Consider the following 22,269-nt stretch of genomic DNA (forward strand, 5'->3'; position numbering starts at 1 on the left):
ACATCTTCTTTATCCATTCATCTGTCGATGGACATCTTGGCTCTTTCCACAGTTTGGCTATTGTGGATATTGCTGCTATAAACATCGGGGTGCACGTACCCTTTCGGATCCCTACTTTTGTATCTTTGGGGTAAATACCCAGTATGCACTCTCTCTCTTAAAAAAAAAAAAAATCCAGGCAGAACAAAACTTGAGCAGAAAAACAAAAGCTTAGTCTGTCTTCCCATCCCTTCTTCCTACTATATGGTAGGCACAGTTCATTTGTCTACTTGTTGAGCAGTGGGAAGAGACTCTTGTCACTTTGGATTAACTTTGGCATGGCACCTAGCACAATGCCATGTGTCTAGGGGAATGAATAAATATTTGTAACCTTTGGGAGCACCTGTCAATGCCTGCTGATCTCTATACTTCTTTTCTGCCATCTGCCCTCCTAACCTTTTTTTTTTTTTTTTTCCTTTCCTCTATTACTTTTCTAGGGGAAAGTTGATTTAGGATCTTAGAATATATGTTTTCTGTAATGATACGGCTCTGGGACAGCTGAGCCCTAGAATGGGTAGGACAAAGACAGTGAGATGTAACATAAGTCATCCTTTTGGAAAGTTCTGATCAGGAACCCAAGTTATTTTGGGAGTTAGGGCTATCGTGATGAGTGTTCTTCTCGTATACTGTTCTACTAGATCTGACAAGGTCATGTAGTGCATAGGATACCTCTGAAATAGAATGGCTCAAATAAAGTCCTAGAAAGAATGTCAAACACAAGAATGTTCTGACTCAACGTACCCTTTTTAAGTTTGTCATTGTTTAATCAAATACTCTGTAGAAAGAGATTTCATGGAGCTCAGGAGCCTAGAAATGTTGATGTGTATCTGGGATAGAAAGGAAGAAATGAATTTGTTTTCAGTTAGGATCTATAGTCAAAGGATGATCAGTGAAACAACCATTTCCAGCCACAGAGGGGAAAGATGGTATCATTTAGTAGAGAATAATTATACCTTGCATTTGCATAGTGCTTACTGTTCCAAAAATATTTTCACATACCATTTTATCCTCCCAGTAACCCAGTGAGGTAAGTATTTTTAACTCCTATTTTAATAGATACGGGAACTAAGAGGTGTTAATTGACTTATCCAAAGTCAGTAGCAGGTAGGTGTTAGAATTAGGACTCTCTGATTCCAAGGCCATCAGACTCCTGTATGTTACACCTTTCTGCAAATTTTATGCTACAGCATGTAGGCAGGTTTGGCAGAAAAGGGAAGTCCTAGGACCAATTTTAGTGATACTAAAGACAGATCTGAAATTAAGAGTCTGAAAAGCAGAGTAACTTCTCTGCTCTTGTGGAAGGGGAAGGTGTTAGGGTTGTGCCCAGAATGTGTGCAATCTTTTGATCACTCTGTGGACTGATAGGAGGGAGGCCTCAGCGCTCACGGGTGACTCTTACAGAATTATCTCTTGGATTCTGTGGTGCCAGTAATTTTCTGTCTTTTTAACTATTCTGTCTCCAGGAGCCTCCAGAAGATGACGCAAACATCATTGAGAAGATCCTGGCGTCTAAGACCGTCCAGGAGGTCGGTGGCTCATGTACCAGCTTTTCTATCACTAGCACAGGTTATACCCTCTGTGAAGAGGTACTTGACTAGAGAACCTGGAATGGTCGTGACTGGCCAGAGTGAGAGCTAGGCAACAACATTGTCTGGCTAGTCAGTACTTACTTTTACCCCCATGGAAGATTTTAGATCATAAAATTCTTAAATACTTGAGAGTAGAACCCCAGATAATTTTTTTCCTCCATAGTGATCCCAGCAAAAGATATTTGTCCTTTAGTTGCTGTAGCCCATGGAAAGTCCTCAGGGGGCCAAAAAGAAGACATGGAAAGAGTCCTATTGAAAACCTCTGGGGGGGTTTCTTTAGACATGTCAGGGCCATTGTAGGGATTCTCTAGAGAGCATGCCTGGGGTGAGGGTATGTGTGCTGGTGAGAACACAGTTTTACCTTCAAGTATTTATGAGAGCAAACTTCCTTACTTCGAGAGTGAACAGCACCGACATTTCAGGGTGGTGGTTTGGGGGCATGCCAGAGACCCAGGTTTTCACTTCCACGGCAGGCTCTGGTCCTGACAGCTCTCAGAGCCCTGGGCCGGTTTGCTGTCCTAGCCTGGACCCTGGAAGGACACCAGGAGGATCATTTTCTTTTTTACCTTCTAGCTAGCTGTGGATTCATCCTTTGGGAAGGCTGCTCAGTAGCTGTCAGGAAAAGAACTGGGAACATCCTCAAGAAATCTGTACTAAACCTCCTCAAGAAATCTGTACTAAAACCAGCAGGGGTGTTGATTTACCTGTTTTCTTGTGCTGCATAAGGGTGATCTGAGGGGTCTGGCCTGTTAACTGCTTGCTATTGGTTACAGGTTCACCCAGGAGAACCCCCATTCGACTTGGAGCTATTCTACGTTAAGTATAGAAATTTGTACGTCTTTTTCTTGTATTATTTGTGTTTGGATTTATATGAATAAAATTCACTTTCCCTCATCACATCATCTTCTGTATTTTCCAAGAATGGCCCCTGAAGCCTGACCCACAGATCTCAGTTGACTCAAGTTCACCTTAGACAGTGGTGCTCACTTTTGGCTGCACAGTCACCAGGGAAGCCCTTGCTCCACTCAGGACCAGCTGACTCAGACCCTGGGAGTCGATCCCAAGGATTGGTGCTTTATTAAAAACTCCCTGTGCCATTCTCATTTGCACTCAGGGTGGAGAAGCACAGTCCTATAGCTCTTGAAGTTTTCTTTCTTCCTGTGCTATGATGTGTATGAATGATAACCCACCTACGCCTGCCCTCCCCCCTGCTCTCAGGCAGGTCCTGTAGAAGCTGCAGGGGGACCGGTCATTTGGAATCGCAGCACTGTTTCGTTGTCTGTTTGTGCCCTTAGCACAAGGCCCTCCTCAGCCCAGTCTCTAGCAGTTTCACTACAGACCACTACCTCTGGGTTAGATGGTCACCCTGTTCACTGAAACACTTAAAGCTCAATGATTTGGTAGTTTGCACTTGTCTCACAATTTGTGTGTCTTTGGATAGTTCCTACTTACATTGTAAATGGGCCACAATGGAAGAGCTGGAAAAGGATCCTCGCATCGCACAGAAGATCAAGCGATTTAGGAATAAACAAGCCCAGATGAAGCACATTTTTACTGAGGTGAAGCAATATTTACCAACTAACTTGACCGCTGCTTTTCTTACAGTATTAAATGCTGAGTTTAAGTTTCTTAAAATCAAAGTCCTGTGCAGATCCATTGCTCAAGTCACATTGCTAAATGTGCACTGATTTGCAGCAAAACCAGTCCAGATTTAAGCCAAAGAGAAAAAATAATCCACCAAGTTAAAAGGATTGAGCCTTACAAACTGACAACTCATAAGAATGTGCATCCTGGTCAGAATATCTATAAATAGCTAGGGCAAAAGAAACGTGCACAAAACTCTTTCATTCCCTCCTCCCCCACAAAAAAAACAAATCCAAAAAGACATAAACTTCGAATGTAAAAAATAAAAACTATTATTAAATATATTAGAGAGTAAAATATTAGGGAGTAAATAAGGAAATTTATATAAGCTTGGGTATTTCTAAGTATGGTACCTATGGTGAGAGGAAGAATTGATGGATTTGGACATTAAACAAATCTATAGTGTCTATATATTAGAAAATACTACTAAACAAATCTTAAAAGTAAATAATTAGGAAATATGTGCATTACATATGTATACGTATTTCGTAAAAAATATATAACTTACACATATACATATATATGTGGCATACATTCTTCATATCCAGTATAGGAACCTTCCTGTTTATATTCATATATACATACATGCACATGACAAATAATTTTAATGATAAGGAATGCTTATTAATCATATAAAAATGCAGTCACTTTCACTAGTAGTTTAAAAATGCAAACTAAAATAGGAATTTTCTGGTTTTTATTTACCAAATATTTGAAGGTTTTAAAAATAATTATCACTCATTGCTGGTGAGAGTATAGGGCAGAGACAGTCTTGTATCTAGCAGGTGGGAACATAACCTAGTACGACCTGTCAGAAGAACAGATGGCAGCAGACGTGAAATGTCTCAAAATGTTCACATCCTTTGTCCGGCAGTTCTAATTCTGCCATGTATTTTAAGGAAACTGTTGAGTCTTTGTACAGAATTAGCTATGATATTCAGTCATTAATATTGGTGAAAAATTGCAAACACACTGTTAGATGATAGACATTTGTTAAATTATGTGTACATCCCATAGAACAGAACACTGTGCTCTAGTAAAAGTGATGTTGGAGAACAGTTGTTAATGACGTAGAAAGAAGCTACAGTGCTATATGTCGGCCTCTTACAGTGTCGGGGGCAGTTCCATTTTGGGGAGTGCAGGAGAAAAGAGGCACCATAATAATGTGCAGAAAATGTCTTGAATATACATGAAAACGCTGATGTCATTTTTTCCGGTTGATGGGATCATGGTGACTTCTATTTTTTCTTTTCTGTATAGCCTGTAGTTTTAAAATTTTATACAGATAACTTTAAAGAAAAGAAGTCATAAAAATTATTCTTAAAACGTAGTTGCAAGCACTAGTCCTCAAGAGCGCACTCAGGTGCCATCAAACTATAGTACATTGCTGCAGTACTTAACCAACTCATTCTTCATGTTGTGTGCCTTTTCCTCAAGTGACAGAAAATTACTTTAGGATAATGTCAGTAAGCATTCTTCTCATCCCAGGTTGGGGTCCTTCATCTTTAGTCTTAGCGTTCAGCCCCAGCCCTCTCCAGGATTGTTTTAAAGAATGTGAAAACTGTTTCTCATGGCATTGTTATTGTCATAGAGAACTGGGAAAGAGAAGACAGAATTGGAAGACCGTCTTGAGGCCACACTGGATACTCTCTCTCTGTTCTTGGAACATTTTATTTGCACCTCTATTTTAGCAAGTATTTGCAGTGCAGGAACTTGTTTACATGTCTCTTTCTTCCATTTTAAGCCCTATGAGACAGACAGGGACATGTCTTCTTGTATTTCTGTCCCTGATACCAGGAACAGGGTCAGTGCTCAGTAATTATTTAGCTGCCCCCTGGTGAGGGATGGGGTTTGCCTTATGCTCTTCGCCTGCTCCAGACCCTTCAGCGACTCACATTTTCTTGAAATAAAGTCCACAGCCCTTCATATAGCGTACAAAGCCCCATGTGTCTGTTTTCTGCTTTATTCCCAAGGGAGTGATTTTTACTGGGCTGGGAATAGAGAACTGAAGCTATGTTGCAGTGTGTAGAAAAAATGTACCAGGAGCGTGTAACTTGTGGAAAGGAAAGGCTTTTGAAAAGATTGGAGGACATCTTGAGATTGAGGAGGAGGAAGAGTGGGGAGTAGTTCCTATAATACTGTCTTCAGTCTTGACCTGTTCAACATTTTTATTAATGACTTAGATAAATAATATTCTTATGAGATTGATAATAACTTAGTTTTGGATAGAGCTTCTTCGTATCCATTATTTCCGGCTGCTTGATGAGGTAGCCAGGGGCACCTGTGGAAAAGACACAGGCTCGCGAGGCAGAGGCTTCCCTCCCTCTTCAGGGGTAGAGGCCTTCTCACTACACTTGGACTCCTGGAAACCACACCTGATGCTGGGAGAATAGATGACAAAGTCAAAGTTCAGTTTACTGGACAGGCTAGGATGAATGAAATAGAATGGCAATTAAATGTATGTAATGTCACACATTTGTAGTTTTTAAATCTTTATAACTTCAGAGTGGGGAAAAATGACTGACTAGCAGTTCTAGGGAGAAAAGATAGTGCCCGTTAAATGACAAGTTTCCTATTGGTCAGGAGGACGGTGTGCAGCTGCTTAAGAAGTAACAGTAATCTTTGTTCTGTTCATTTGAGTATCAGGTTCGGGGGGACTTGGACCTGAGTGCAGCTGCAGGAGGACTCTAACTTAGGTAAAGGAAGCACAGCTGAGTGCTTGTCAGCAAACATGGAAACTGGCCTGCATGGTGCTAGGAGCCTAGGCTTGCAGGTTGCAGGCTGCCAGGCTGCAGGTTCTGCTCCTGCCCCCCTGCCCCCACCCCCCCACCCCTCCCCCCTGCCCTGCCCCGCCACACACACACACACACACACACACACACACAGTATCCTCCTCTGTCTAAAGCGGAACTCCTAATAGTATCAGCCTCACAGAACACCTGTGAGGAGTAAATGACACAGGGTTTACAGAAGTGTTTATCACGGTGGCCCATGGCCACTATTCATAAGTGCTAGTTCTCTGCATCACGAAAGGATCTGGAAACTTGGGGCCCCAAGAACAGTCGAACACCTTGAATAGTTTCACCCAGATCGGTTGAAATTTGTTGAAGAGCCAGCATAGAAGGAGAATGAACTTAGTTACTGCTACTCTGAAGGAAGCAGTCATACCAGTGAGCCCCAGTTACAGGAAGGAAACTAAGCTATAATTTAATATAATAAAGGTAAAGATCATGATGCTACCACTGAGCAGACAGAGGTAAAGCTGTCTTGACAGTGGATCAGGTCTTAGAGGGCAGTAAATTCCCAAACAGGGAATAATGGAATCTGAGGGAGTGTTGCCAAGGGTGTTACAAAAAGCATTCCTGTGTTGAAGATGAAACTGGATAGTCCCTAAAGTGCCTTACAACCAAAGGGGCAATAAGTACATCCTAGCCGTCTGGGAGGAGGGCTTCTGGGTAAGAAAGGCCTGGGTAACGTTCCAGTTCACACAACTCTCTGTGGCTTTGGTCACATTACTTATTTAACCTCTCTGAGTCAGTTTCCTCATCTGTAAAGTAATTACTGTATCTAGTCCATAAAGTAATTTTGAGATTTAAGCACTTAGCATTACTCCAGACACAAGTTAAATATTTCCAAGTGATGCTTATTATTTCGTAAGTACACTTTTGGGAAGCATAATGTACATGAAGGTAAACAAATCCTAAGGGTGCAGCTCAGTGAATTTTTACAAAATAAACACACCTGTGTAGCCACCACTTAGATCAGGACATAGAACATTATCAGTCCCCCAGAAGCTCCCCTCATGCCTCCTTCCAATGTTTGCTACTATTGTTGGTATATAGAAGAAAAAGAAACTAATTCTGAGTTTCCAAGGGTTATCTTTGGAACAAAAAGCAAGAAAAAGGGAATCCTTGTGCTGAGTTTTGTGCAGTACTATAATGACCATTAGGAGAGTCTTACTCTGGCCGTGGTGTAACCTATAAATTCAGTCATGGAGAGCAGGATTTGGGGACAGTGAAGAAATGTCTGTGCTGTGACTTTTATTCTCAAGCTACCCCTTCCATTCTGTGTTTCCTGATAAGCCCAGAGTAGGGGATCACTTACAGATGAACCCCTATATGTTGGTTTTGAGGGGAGGGGGAAACTTTCTAACTCTTCTCCTTTGATTGCACTAGCCTGATGAAGATTTGTTCAACCCGGACTATGTAGAAGTTGATCGAGTCCTGGAGGTGGCCCACACCAAAGATGCAGAAACAGGAGAGGTGGGTGTTTTGTCATTTTGACTCCCCTAAAGAGCCTTCCCTTCTTACTACATATTTTGCTTGTTTTGTTAACATGTGGTCTTTGTTTTAATGGCACTTATGTGTGATAGGGTGGGTTTTTCAGAGGTTGGCCGGGGTATGATTGACTCCTTTAATCTAGTAGAACATAAACTCCTCTCCTGTTTCCCACCAGGAAGTGACGCATTACCTGGTGAAGTGGTGCTCGCTGCCTTATGAAGAAAGCACGTGGGAGCTAGAGGAAGACGTAGATCCTGCAAAAGTTAAAGAATTTGAGTCTCTTCAGATTCTCCCTGAAATTAAGCATGTGGTAATGTATCCCTGTTGGGTACCTGTTGTATCATGTTAACTTTATGACCGTGGCAATCCTGGATGTCTGTGGGGCCATGCTCAGAAGGGTCTTTGTTGGTGACTTACCTTTGGCCACTCTCCACTGAACTTGCAGTTCAGTATGTTTTTCTCCCCAAATCAGACTTCGCTAGCATTCTGGTCAACATTAGGTCTAGGCTCTATTTTGATGTGTGTGACATTTAAGAACCTTGAATAGGAGCTTATATTTCTTCGTATGTGGTGCTGTATACAGGAGTCAGTAAGATAGAACGTGTACGAAGTGCCTGGCATGGGAAAGAAGCTCAGTAAATGGTTAGTATCTTTCTTGTTTCTTTCTACCTCTTGCTCCATCAGTGATCTTTTTTCTTTGTTTTTATCCTCTGCCTTTACTCAACTGGAATATTCTTAAGGGGAAGAACTATCTTCTACCTATAGATCCCTGGACTTCACAGAGAGAACATAGGTTTTCAAAATATATTTATTTAATCAGTTTGTTTTTCTGATTCTGGATTATTCCCCCCGAGCTGCATAAATGTCCCAGGGTACTTGACAAGTAGTTGTATATAGAGGGACAGTAATTAAAAGGATGTAGAATTAGAAGAGCCTAATTAAGATGTGACTCACTTGGGAAGAGAATCAGAGTTGTTGAATATGGCTATAGACTGGAATAAGTTTCTGTTTTTAAAAAGTCACCACATTTATATGAAAAACTCTTACCCAATTCCTTATTATTTATTTGTTGTTGTTTTTATATCCCGGGAAGGTCAGGACTTAGGAGACAAGAGCTTGACATTGAACTTAGATCTCTGTCAGAGTCTACTCAAAAGCAGTGGGTTTGTTGTTGTTGGTTTTTTTTTTTTTTGGCATATGAAGTATATGGAGGAAGCTTGAGGTGCAGAACTGTGATTAGAAATCTACATAGTTTTTAATAGTGTTTTGTCTGCATGACTGGTTAATAAATTTCTCTTTCAACCCTCTCCTACAACTGTTGTCTGTTGTTAATTCATCAGTCATTGTTGGGCGCCTGGGTGGCTCAGTTGGTTAAGCGACTGCCTTCGGCTCAGGTCATGATCCTGGAGTCCCGGGATCGAGTCCCGCATCGGGCTCCCTGCTCAGCAGGGAGTCTGCTTCTCCCTCTGACCTTCCTCCTTCTCATGCTCTCTGTCTCTCATTCTCTCTCTCTCAAATAAATAAATAAATAAAATCTTAAAAAAAAAAATTCATCAGTCATTGTTAAACATCTGCTGTTGGCTGACTCTTGAGTGACATACAATAAGAAAGAAGGTGCACACCCAGCCCCCAGGAGCTCACAGGTTAACAGGGTAGGCATGTGTGTGCGTGGACACACATGGACGTGTGGCATAAGGCAGGGACAAACTGGTGTGGGGCAGAGTAGAGAGCATTTCCATTCTGAAGCTAATTGTAAGTTAGTATCTCCGAGTAATCAGGATTCTTACTCAGCCTGAATCCCACTTAATTCCTCAGACTGACTACATGCATTTGGCAAGAATATGAATTCTCAAGTGTTTTCAGGCAATTTCCCTTTTCCTTTACTTCTTTGCTATTGGGATGCTGCTGTTTTCATTGCTCAGTGAACCATGGTATTATTTCACACTTGTCTCTTTGTTTCTGATTTATTTGTTCTCGCATTTAAAATGCACATTTTGAAATTTTATCTCAAAAATTCTGAATTGGAATGGTAGCTCACAACATAACTAAAGCTGTCTTTTTATGTGTTAAGAAAAGGACCAGCTCCAAATGAAAGTTTACCTGAATAATTTTTTAAAGGGATCTTACTTTGGGCTTTGAAGTTGACGAATAGGACATTCTATACCTGAAAGCTTTTTGGTAAAAATTAGTTACATATAGGTCAAATACAGAGAAAGCAAGAAGTGACATTGTCCGTGATGATTGTGCAAAGCAGGAGCAGTCTTTTAATAGGCCGGAGCCACCATGGAGACTCCGAGAATCACTTTTCCTCCTTCAAGTTAACTAAGTAGCCATTGAAGGCTGTGGAGCCCTGGGGTATGTTGTTTCCTGCAGTCTATACCACTTAGGAGTCAACCAGAAACTTCCAGTTGATTTCAGGTCTTGTGCTCAGATGGCTGAAATTCTGGCCAGTAGGTGATGTTCAACTAAACCCTTTAGCACTGGGGAAGGAGGGAAGGCTGGATTGACTGGATTGGAGCATGATGCCTCTGCTTTTGGAGTGCTACCAAGGCAGCAAAGTAGAAATCTGCAGTGAAATTCCATCCTCCGGTACTTAACAGTACTGAGAGTAAGCCATATAAGTCACTAGAGGAACATTCCAGAAAGTCTCCCCACAGGATCTAGTAAAGTAGGGGAGCATCCCCGATTAAAGGAGTATGTGGACTTTGGGGGATCCACGCTGACTGGTTCCTGTAGGTTAAGAAGAATGTGATTTCTTTAAGGGAACAGAGCAAGAGGGTTTATATAGGAATATCTTTGCTTAAAGCCTTTCTTTAAAGTCATTGTTTTCTTACATACTAAATTATTTTCTCCCTTATTTTAAAAGCACCTGTATCTGTACATTAGTAATAATACACTAGTAATAATTTTCAACAGAGTCCTGTTTTAAAGGGCTTAGCCTAATTGCAGCTGTAGTAATTTTGTAGGTAAGCTGTGATGTGTATTTTTCTGAAAGATCATGGACAGATTTCACTTACTTACCTCCAAATATCAATGATGTAATTGAGGATATGTTGTTAATTTCACATGCAAGTGGTTTAGTTTTAGTTAATAACGTATTTCAAGTATAAACTATGTTGTAGTACTCCACAAAGTAGAATTACCAAAGACTAAAACTGTTCAGAAAAGTTACAATCTCAAAATTCTCATTTGTAACTAGCTATAGCTAGGAATGTTTTAAGACTGTAAACTGTTAATTTAGGGGCTCAGTTTGCTATAAGGAAAATAACCAAGTCTGTGTCCAAATAATATAAAGCCTAAATAAATAGAATTTTTGGATGGGAAGTTTCCACACCTAAAGATTTAAATCTTCCCCTGATTAATTGAAATCTCAATGGGATTTTAAGAGAACTTGACAAATTGATTCTGAAGTTATACAGAATAGTGAATAAGGTAGAGTAGATGAGACATTTTTGAAAAATAATTCCCTAATCTGATAAAAGGATATCATAATTTAAAAATCGGATTTTATTGCAGTGGTAGACAGTCCAGTGGAACAGAATGAAGAATCTAAATAGAGCTCCATGGATATATTGAAATTTAGTATGTGATAAATATGGCGATTCCTATCAGTAGAGAAAAGATCAATTATATTTGGAAATCAGTATTTTATATGGGAAAATATGTTTATGGGATATTGAAGAAATTTGCAGTTTTGATTTTACAGGCTTTTTGCCTTATACTGACTCTAGGAACTAATCAGCAAAGTATTTGACCCACTGTACTTTCCTGAGCTGATGCTACATGCACAAAGAAATAACAAAAATTATCTGTAGAAGCCAAAACACCTGACTACTATTGGTTTGCAGGGAGATGGAAGTGTAAGTGAGAGTGGCATCCAGGAGTCTGGGTAAAACAGTACCAAGATTGTAGGTGGGTCTGTTTCTCTTCTTCATTAATTACTTGCAAATTTTATAGAGATGTTCTTAGTTTAGTTTGGTGAGAGCTAGAAAATATCAGAGGGTGTGTGTGTGTGTGTGTGTGTGTGTGTGTGTGTGTACACACCTTACTCAGATCATAGTAACTGCAGCTTGAAGCCAGCCAGCTTTAGGACAGTGTTTTGAGATTTGCCACCTTCCCCATTCTTATCCTGTATCCCTATTTGTGTTATGCTCCTCAAACACCATTCTCTGTATTTTGTTCTGTCTGCCTTCCTCCACCAGGAGAGGCCTGCTTCAGACTCCTGGCAGAAACTGGAGAAGTCTCGAGAGTATAAGAACAGTAACCAGCTCCGGGAGTACCAGCTAGAGGGGATGAACTGGCTTCTTTTTAACTGGTATAACAGGTGAGGAACCGGAACCAGGGTTGTCTTCACGGACAGTTATCCCCCCATGGTGTTTGTACTGGAGTGAAACTGTCCCCCGAGCCTGCTTAGAACAGCAGTAGCTAGCAAGGTGGTGAGAGAGTGGAACCTAGCCGTAGGTTTAGGGTAGTAATCTTTGTATATGAGGCATGCCAAGACTCCACGTCAGGTGATTCTCCAACCACAAGGAATGATTTTTAAAAAAAAATTTTTTTTTTAATTTATTTATTTGACACAGAGAGAGACAGCGAGAGAGGGAGCACAAGCAGGGGGAGTAGGAGAGGGAGAAGCAGGCTTCCTGCCGAGCAGGGAGCCCGATGTGGGGCTCGATCCCAGGACCCTGGGATCATGACCCAAGCCGAAGGCAGACGCTTAATGACTGAGCCACCCAGGCGCCCCCACAAGGAATGATTTTAGACATTGTTGACTTTATGCTTCTTTTTTCTTTGCCATTCTAGCCAAAAGGTTAGGCCCAACCTAGATGAAACAAAATCCAAAAGATCGTTCTAAGTCTTTAGCAAAAATTGGCTCTAAAAGGAAACATCTGGATTGTAGCCCCAACTCCGCTACTTATTTGTGAGCCCTGGATATTCTAGGCTGGGGCTGTACCACTCGGTTTTGGACTCTTCGTGCTTCATTTGCCATCAGAATCTATATGAAACAGGTGAAATTTGAGATTTTTCTAACATTCTAGAGTATACCCCTAGTATGGATTCTAGAGACAGCAGGCTGTAGTGGAGAACACACAAGATGGGGCCCTGGTGACCTATGTCCTGGCATAGTCTGTGCCACTTACAGAGCCGCTTGGGCCAGAAAGCTCCCCTAAGCTTTCCAGTGCCCACCTGTGCAGCAAGGAGCGAGACTGCTCTGTGCAGTCTGGGATTCTGGATCACCAGGACAGACCAACATTTTTACTCTGATAAGAAATTAATTGTGTGGGTTAAAAGTTCACCCTTGATGACACAAATAATGGACAGTGAAAACCATGTAACTTATCTTTTTATTTTTGCCTTGGCTTCCATAAAGTTTGTCAGGTACAGAAATTGGCTTAGGTTTGAGGCATATTTTTTTTTCTCCTTGTGTCTCACTGTTATTTTAATTTTTAGTATTTTCAGTTTATAGCGTATGGACCTCTTTCCTGTATTTTCTCTCAAGTTGCCGTAATTCCTTTTCAGAAGTAGGCAGGGTGTGAATCATAAGAATCAAAACGTGCCTCAGTTGCATCTCTGGAAAATGCCAATAAGGCCCTTCACTGATGACCTTACAGGTCAAGGTGTGCTTCCGAAGTATCTTTTGAGTTATACCCAACCTCTACCACTTTCCTGTATCGATGATGAATTATCTGTATTTCTTACTCTCTGCAGAAAAAACTGTATTTTGGCTGATGAGATGGGCCTCGGGAAAACCATCCAGTCCATCACATTTCTCTCTGAGATATTCCTCCGGGGAATCCACGGCCCATTCCTCATCATCGCCCCACTCTCCACCATCACGAACTGGGAGCGGGAGTTCCGGACGTGGACAGAGATGAATGCCATTGTGTACCATGGCAGCCAGATCAGCAGGCAGATGATCCAGCAGTATGAGATGGTGTACAGAGACGCACAGGTGGGCCTTGCACAGTCTCAGAGATCTGGTGACGGCCTGATGTCATCGCTCAGAACAGCCTTTCTGTCACTTGCCCTCAGGAGTTTGAAGGCCCTGCACCTTGGGTTACCGTTGACTGATTTTGTAGAGTCTTCTGTTTCTTGAGGCAGACTTCTTGCTTCTTCTTGGTAGTTTAGTTTGTGATAAAACATAGGATTTGTAGGGCATGTTTTCCACTCTCTGCAATATGCCAGAGGCTCTATCCTTTGTAGGATACTGAAAGCTTGGCTTCTTGGTTGGCTTATGAAGTTGCTTTTTTTTTTTAAAGATTTTATTTATTTATTTGAGAGAGAGAGAATGAGAGACAGAGAGCACGAGAGGGAAGAGGGTCAGAGGGAGAAGCAGACCCCCCGCTGAGCAGGGAGCCCGATGCGGGACTCGATCCCGGGACTCCAGGATCATGACCTGAGCCGAAGGCAGTCGCTCAACCAACTGAGCCACCCAGGTGCCCATGAAGTTGCTTTGACATGCAGAAGGCTTTATCTGACTTGTCACATGGCTCAGTAAAAAAAGTGAGTGGAAGAATTAGTGTACAGAGGATGGGTTCCTGGGGAGTTTGGAGAGGAGGTTAACACATTTGATAGGGAAGGATAAAGGGAAGACAGGATTTAAATTGTTAAAAGCACAATAGACTGTGGGGGCTTGGGGGGCTTTGTTACTTATAAACACTTTACTGAGTATGCTTGTAAGCTTGTCCTGGCCACTGGTTTTTATAATCAAGCAAGGTGAACATTAAATGACTCCAACCAGAGGAAAGCCAGTGCTCCTCCCCCAGGCATTTCATTAACAGCAAAAGGAGACACTTGGGAGAACTTTAAGATGTGCTCCAACATGATGCAGCTCTGCTCTTTCATGGCACCACTAAGATAGGTAAAAGACAAAGATGTGTCCTGCCCGGTAGCTCTTGTCCCGGGTGAATCGGGAGCAGGGCTTTGAACCTCTGTGCTAGAACCCCAGGTCCAAGGTGAAATCAACCATATCTGAAAAGGAGCAAAGACGGTCTCCTTGGGTGTTCAGGCTCTGCGTGGTTGAGACCGGTCCTGGCTGGGAACGTGTGAATCAGTACCCATCTGCTTTCCTTACCATGGCAATTAATAAATAAAAAGCTTCCTTGCTGTGTCTTCCGTATTTGCTCATATGTCTCACCATTGTGAGGGCCCGTGTCTCTTACTTCTGTTTATCGATGTAATGAGGTCTCTCTCTTGTCTAAATAGCTGGTTCATCCTTATATTCTCTCTCTTCCCAAACGAGGAAGTACCATGCTTACCGGCTTCCCTTACCTAGGCCCTACCGTCTTACGGTGCTGCCTCCTCTGCTCCTGCTGGGAACGCATCAGCTGTATTCTGTAGTCATGACATAAAGCTTCACCTTCCGTTGTGTCACCCTCAGGGAAACCCCCTTTCAGGAGTCTTCAAGTTCCATGTTGTCATCACAACGTTTGAGATGATACTGGCAGACTGCCCAGAGCTGAAAAAGATTCACTGGAGCTGTGTGATAATTGACGAAGCCCACAGATTGAAGAACAGGAACTGCAAACTTCTGGAGGGTCTAAAGCTCATGGCCCTGGTGAGAGCTAGCAAGCTCTTTACATAGACACCGGTTCCATCTACCCCCTATGGAAGCATTCTGTAGCCATTCTGCATGTAGCTTACTTGTGCATGGTCTGTTTATTCTGAGTTTTCTTTTTGCCATCTATATCTGTGACAGTGCAGGAATCAAAAGGGTTTTTGTTACAAACTGAGTCAACAATTTGACCTTTGCCACAGATAGATTCCCAAGGGGACCCAGGGTAGTCTTAAATACCATGAAATTTGTGACCTGGAAATGTAAGGTGTTTCGGCTTGTTTCCAAGACCCTGAATGATCTGGTACCAGGGATGACAGCCTTGGCACAGTGCCCAGTACGTAGAGGGTAGTAATAATGAATGAATGGATGGATGTTGCTTGCACTAACGTGAAATTGCCGCTGGAGTCAGTGATGTGAAAGGAACGTTGATCTATTAATCGACCGTACCCGCCCTGAAACAGCAGTATCCTGTCTTTTCATAAAAGCAAAACCGAGTTGCCCCAAAGTGAGCACAGAATGCCCTGGCTTCAAAAGCATACTGTTTTGGTGGCTCAACACTGCTTATCATGTACTATTGTGCAGGAACACAAAGTGCTGCTCACTGGGACACCCTTGCAGAACTCTGTGGAGGAGCTCTTCAGCTTGCTGAATTTTCTGGAGCCATCACAGTTTCCTTCAGAGACTGCTTTCTTGGAGGAATTTGGAGATCTGAAAACAGAGGAACAGGTAAACGGGCCTGAAGGACTGAGGAGACGATGTGATGATTACCTTTACCATCAGGGACAGAACAAGTCGTTGTGGGGACAGGCATTAGCAAGTTCTCATATTCTTGCTAAAATGAGCATTACCTCCTTTATTTAACTTGTTTGTCTATGTTGAGGGGGGTAAATTGATTATTAGGAGTTCCTATTACTCCGGAGGTATAAATGAATCAGTATCCACAATAATCCTGTGTTAGCATATCAGGCCTCTTGCCTTCGTTGATCTCACATGTGAGGTCAGTGATTTTGTTCTGTCCTGAACTCCGGAGTGTGGTACCTTCCTCTGCTTTCTTCATCCTTCATCCTTCCTCCTACATAATCTGCAACACGTTCCCAGGCTCATCTTCTTGAGTACAACAAACTACACAGGTAGTGAGGAAAAGAAGACAGTCATATACTAGAATAGTTGGTAAGTCTAGTTTTGTCCAAATCAACCAGATTTCCCGGTTTTCAAAGATCTAGTCCTGAGTCTAGCTTATTGGACTAAAAGCTAATTCAGAACAGCCAACAGTAATAAGTATGTATGGTGGGTAGAAATCTTGACTAGAAATTACAGAAATAAGCCAGGCAAGTTTAAATGCCATAACAGGAACAAATAATAGAATAGGGGATTTTAGAAGAGAGAAGGTCACCTCTGTTTGGGAATCAGGAAAGCCTTCATGGAGAGAGAACAATTTGGAAATGGACTTTGCAAGGTGGGTACATTTTTAGTCGTGGAGAGAGAAAAGATGGTGACTCCTTTGCACAGGAGAAAAAATACCTGGCATAATCAGCCATGGAATTTATTCAGGTGTAGGGAATCGTCTGGTTGAGCTGGGAACCGGGTTAATGAATTGTGGAGTATGAGGCCAGAGGGGTAAGGGTTATATTGTGGGAAGGTCTTGGAAGATGGCTTGAAGAATTTGGGAGGTATTAGGGAAGCAATGCAAGGCTTTGATTGCAGGAATGACATAATTAGTTCTGCTAAATTAACCTAGCAATGGTGTGAGAATGGGTTGGGGCAGAGAATTGGGGGACTGACAAGGTTTGGGAATTTCACTAACGTGTCAGGAGTATACTCTGTGGTTCAAGTCTGTTTGTTTCTACTTCTGTGGCAAGTCAGACTTTCAGGGCAGTGAAGAATCAAGCTTCATTCCACTTCTCTACGTTTGCAGTATCTATTGATCTTTCAAAAGCCAGCTCCCAAACCTCTCTTCATTTTTGGACCATTAGCAAGGTGTCCTCTTCTCCCGTTGCACTTATTTTGTGGTATGCATTTTTTCTTCTTCCTAGACAATGACCTCCCTGAGGACAAGGCCCACCTCTTCTCCAAAGTTGTGTTTGTTGTATTGACCAGCACAGTGTCTGGCATGTAGTATACTAAATGATTCAAGGTATGAACCAAGTGAAGGGCAAAGCTGAACCCAGCATGTGGCAGATTGGCATTTGTCCATATCTTTAATAATTATCTAGTTGTGTCTTTTCTCTTTGGGATCTTATATAGTCATTCCTAGTCCACTTGGGAGATAGATTCCTAAGTATCATGGTTGGTAAAATCAAGGTCCCATGAATGGGTTAGATTTAGGATTGGGGTTAGTTAGGAGAAAACCACAAAAATGGCATCAAATATGTATATTTTGAATCACAGGAAATAAAATTCCAGAACGCATCAGCTTCCAAAGTGAAGCATATTCATCATTGTTTAAAATCTGCTCTGATAACTCTACTAAATCACTGTCTGTAAGTCACTTTATATTTTTTTCAGGAAGCATTGACACTGCACACAACTTATTTATGCAGAATGTACCCCCTTTTAAAACATTTTTTTTTTTTTTTTAAGATTTTATCTATTAGAGAGAAAGCATGAGCGGGGGGGCGGGGCAGTGGGAGAGGGAGAAGCAGACTCCCTGCTGAGCAAGGAGCTCAACATGGGGCTCAATCCCAGGACATCTGGACCATGACCTGAGCCAAAGGCAGACACTTCACTGATTGAGCCACCCAGGCGCCCTGAAACATTTTTGAACAGCCCTTTATGACTTGAAACTCGATCTTTTGCACTTACCCTTCCTTATTTTATGTTCCCAGCAAGATTAATCTTATTGGTATCCTGTTATAGCTCAGGGTTAGGTCAGGTGCCTTGATTTTGAATCCCTTTTCTGTCTTTGTCTTCTTGGGAGAGGGAGCAAGTCACCTTGCCAGTGCAGTCAGGTGAGTAGAGATCTGCTGTCCAGGTCCGGGCTGTTAGGAGAAGAACAGACAAATCATAGCAAAGACTACTGTCAGTTCAAAGTGCCCCTGATGTGACAGCCTGCATGATGGCATGGGAGACATCATCTTACAACATTAACTCTACATGCTGCTACTCCAAACATGTTTGCTGGCGTTACTTAGAAGCTGTAGGAGGGGTCCGCTTCTTGCCTCTACTTCTTTTTTTTTTTTAAACCTGAGATATGATTGACATAGAACTTTAGTTTCAGGTGTGTGTGGTAATGATTCAATGTAAGTACATATTATAAAACGATCACCGTACTAAGTCTAGTTAACATCTGTCACACACAGAGCTATAGTTTTTTTTCTAGTGATGAGAACTTGTAAGATCTCCTCTCTTAGCAGCTTTCAAATATACAGTATTATTTTTTTTTTCAAATATACAGTATTTTTAACTGTAGTCAGTATGTCCTAAATTATATTCCCGGGACTTATTTTATAACTGAAAGTTTCACCCCTTTTGAGCCCCCTTCACACATTTCGCCTACCCCCAAATTGCTTTTTACTTTGTTCTCTCAGCATCTAAGTCTCCCCTTTGTAATGTGTCACTTGTCCCTCCTCACATAGCTGAAGTTGTCCTCAGGTCATTGCTGCACCATGCGTGCATGATAGAGCGAGGGGGATTTGTTTTTGCCGTCCTAGAGAGTAGGTACTGTCTTTTATATCTTTCTCCCTTTATCTCTTGTAAGGTTGCCACCTAGGTTCTCAGTGACTGCTTGGGAATTAAAACCAGATCCCTTTTTTCCTTGAGGTCCAATTATAAACTCCCCATGTTCAGGGATTAGTCATGATCTTTCATTCAGTCTACTCCCACAGTACTGTGATTAGGTGCTCAGGAGAGTGTAGTGAAGGTTGGACTACCCCAGTAATCAATCATTAAAATCAGATATGGGTAGATGAACAGGTCTCATTTCCCCGGACAGGTGAAGAAACTGCAATCTATCCTAAAACCCATGATGCTTCGGCGGCTGAAAGATGATGTGGAAAAGAACCTTGCTCCCAAACAAGAGACGATCATTGAAGTAGAGCTGACCAATATCCAGAAAAAGTACTACCGTGCTATCCTGGAGAAGAACTTTTCCTTCCTGACCAAGGGGGCAAATCAGCACAACATGCCCAATCTCATCAACACCATGATGGAGCTGAGAAAGTGCTGTAACCATCCCTACCTGATCAATGGTGAGTTTGGGAAGCAGGGAGCAACTCGAGCCTGCCGTAGCCTCTGCCAGAAGCTAATGATGACCAACAGTCCTATGTATTGAGTTACATTAAATGGGAGGATGTATGTATGCTCACCTTTTTATGATGTATGAAACTGAGGCTCAGAGAGGTTGGTGGATCTGGGTAAGCCATCCAGTAGTGAGTGCACAGAGCTAAGTTCTCTACCAACTCTCTGCCATCAGAAGATGGGCAGCACTCTTCAGTCTGCTACCCTTTATTTACCTGTAGGCTGGCCCATACTGTGCCCTTCGGGACAGGGAATTGTATTACTTAGCTGAATAAGTGATCGTGATGCAATCCGCAGGTAAATTAACAGTTAACTGTACTAACCGGAGAACACATCAGAAGCTTTTTTACAATAAAATTTTCTGATAAAATTTTAAATCAAAATGTGGCTTGAATTTGCTAATAGCTAGTTTTTATGATGTCAAGAGGTGTGTCTTTTTGTCACATTTCTCTGGAGGTTTCTTTACTTGATGAGTCAGCTTGGTATCTAAAGCTCTTTCTCTACTTGGTGAGGTCTCCCAGCAAAGCAGAGCCCCTCCGTTCTCTGCACAGTGGCCGTGCTGCTGCTGCAGAGTCCTCTGCTGAGGGCACAGACCGGCTGTGCACACACAGTGTCGCCTCACTGGACTGCTGGTCCGGATCTAGGAGCTCACTTCATTTTTTTTAGGATCTGTAAAGCAGGGAGCAGCTTTTACCCTCAGAGTTTGTTCAAGGAATAGTTTTGTTCCATTCCTTTCCAGGGGCAGAGGAGAAAATTCTGGAAGATTTCCGGAAAACCCACAGCCCTGATGCCCCCGACTTTCAGCTGCAGGCCATGATTCAAGCAGCAGGGAAGCTGGTGCTGATTGATAAACTGCTCCCTAAGCTGATTGCAGGTGGTCACAAAGTACTCATCTTCTCCCAGATGGTGCGCTGTCTGGATATCCTGGAAGATTATCTCATCCAGAGAAGGTGAGAACTTGTCTCAGAGCTGTGCATCAGATGCTGCAGGCAGGTCTTTTTTGGGTACCTTTTTCATTCATCTAAAAATTATGCTTTAACAACAACAAAGCATTCGAACATGGAGAAAAGTAATCTTCTAAAGGTTGATTGAAATTCAGAGTTAAATCCTGTGACCAAGTAGGCCCAATTTTAACTGCCTAAAGTTAATTTCACAGGCCATGATGTAGAGCCCTTGCTTTGCTTAAAAAGGAAATGCTACATGTTTATATTCTCTTTAGTTGTAAGAAACAGAATTCAAAAGCATTAGAGAAGGTTAAGAAAACAATGCATTTGCCTTTTTTTTTTTTTCCCCTTAATAATGATGGAGAAATACATCCTGGAAAGCATCACTATATCAAGTTGCTAAAAGAGTATAAGCTGACAGCTCACAAAAAAAGAATTGGGGATACTTTATGTCCTTTCTCAGCAAACCCTCTAAGGTTTTATGATAACAAGCTATGGCATTCCAGTCTGTTTTCTTGTTCATACTCCTATAATTCCTTGAGCCTAAGTTCCATCACTCACACAGGTGAAAAGTCTGTGGTGTTATGTTATATGGGTTGTTTGTATTCTGTGTGGGCACTACATTTGTTACTTTATACAGCGGACCTTATGTTTCCAGTCACTGGGCTACATCAATGATCCAAAGATGATAAATGGATTTTTAAGACTTTATGCAATGGTAAAAAAATTTTCAAGGTCATAGAAGCTATTAGTTTAAGCATTGAAAAGTTTAAAGGAAAGCTTTGGTTTCATAAAGTAATCATAGCAAATCACAGTTGTCTTAAATATTCTGATCCTTGAAAATTCTGTTTGCTGTTGTAACATAATTTATAGAAGGAGTATTAAAAGAAGTGACAGATTCAACTATGGGATATGCTGACATTTAATGTTACATAAATAATTCTCCAAAATCAAATTTGACAATAAAAAAATTTCTCGGAGTCCTATAGTCGAAGTCTTTAGGTAGAGAATTCTTGACTTATATTATTTTTTTCTTTGAGGAAGGTATAATGAGTAAATCAAAACTAGTTAAAGCAGTTTTATATTTTATAAATTCACTCTAGATTAGGAACCCATTGCCAGAACACTTGCTTCTTATAAATACGTTATCTGACTCTTCAAAATATATACAACTACTAGTTCGCAGTTTTTGTTTTTTAAAGAACCCCCCAAAATGAGTAACAGTGTAATTAACAGACTTTTACTAAGTACAGATGTCTCTATTTAGCTCCTTTTTATCCTATTTGTCCTTCTCATCTATTGCTTATTTTGTTTTCAAATTATTTAAATATTAAATTTCTCTTGAAAATATAGACATAAATAACCCCACCCCTGGGTCCAGGCTCCCACTCATACTCAGGGGGTTGTCTTTTTCATTTTGTGCATACAAACATTTAGTTTTGTTGTCCATTTGTTTATATTTCTACATTCTACTTTGTAGTTCACCTTTTTATTTAATATATCATTTTTTTTTAAACTTATTTTCTAAACCATAATTTTGATGATACTCTGCCTCATAGGTTGTTCTCAGTTTTTCAGGATTTTAAGGAACTCTGTAGTTATCTCTTTAGGATCATTGTGAATGCTTCCAGTTATTTCCTTAGGATAAATTTTTATGTACAATTTTAAAAGCACTTGATACTTATTTCCAAAACACCCTCTAGAAAGATGTTACTTTTATGCCTTTCAGCAGTGCTTCCCCGCCCATACTCTGATCAGTAATGTTTTTGCCACTTAATCTTAGCTAATCCAATGAGCCAAAATTATGGTCTTTTGTTTTAAGTTGTATTTCTGAGTAATAATGAGAGTATTTTCCATATATTTTAGCTGTTTATAGTTTTGTGTGCATGAACTGCTTATTCATGTTCTTCCTCCATTTTCTGTTGCTCTTTGCCTTTTTATTATGAGAATGATTTGTTTACTTAAGAATATAGCATAAATAC

At 41.3% G+C, this 22,269-nt stretch overlaps 1 protein-coding gene across 6 annotated transcripts in view; it reads left to right on the forward strand.

Annotated features, from left to right (window-relative positions):
- Positions 1-22,269, forward strand: part of CHD6 (chromodomain helicase DNA binding protein 6) — a 196,162-nt gene that overhangs the window by 93,652 nt on the left and 80,241 nt on the right. For all 6 annotated transcript variants that reach the window (XM_081832767.1, XM_081832770.1, XM_081832768.1 and 3 more), the window contains 11 exons: positions 1,503-1,565; positions 2,402-2,460; positions 3,070-3,187; positions 7,448-7,534; positions 7,728-7,862; positions 11,755-11,876; positions 13,259-13,502; positions 14,931-15,107; positions 15,690-15,833; positions 19,039-19,294; positions 20,083-20,293. In XM_081832767.1, coding sequence (XP_081688893.1) covers positions 1,503-1,565; positions 2,402-2,460; positions 3,070-3,187; positions 7,448-7,534; positions 7,728-7,862; positions 11,755-11,876; positions 13,259-13,502; positions 14,931-15,107; positions 15,690-15,833; positions 19,039-19,294; positions 20,083-20,293 — 1,616 coding nt within the window. The remainder of the gene's footprint in view (positions 1-1,502; positions 1,566-2,401; positions 2,461-3,069; positions 3,188-7,447; positions 7,535-7,727; positions 7,863-11,754; positions 11,877-13,258; positions 13,503-14,930; positions 15,108-15,689; positions 15,834-19,038; positions 19,295-20,082; positions 20,294-22,269) is intronic.

This window comes from Leptonychotes weddellii, chromosome 10 (assembly GCF_054177405.1).
Source record: "Leptonychotes weddellii isolate Sample4059 chromosome 10, ASM5417740v2, whole genome shotgun sequence".
Classification (NCBI taxonomy): Eukaryota; Metazoa; Chordata; class Mammalia; order Carnivora; family Phocidae; genus Leptonychotes; species Leptonychotes weddellii.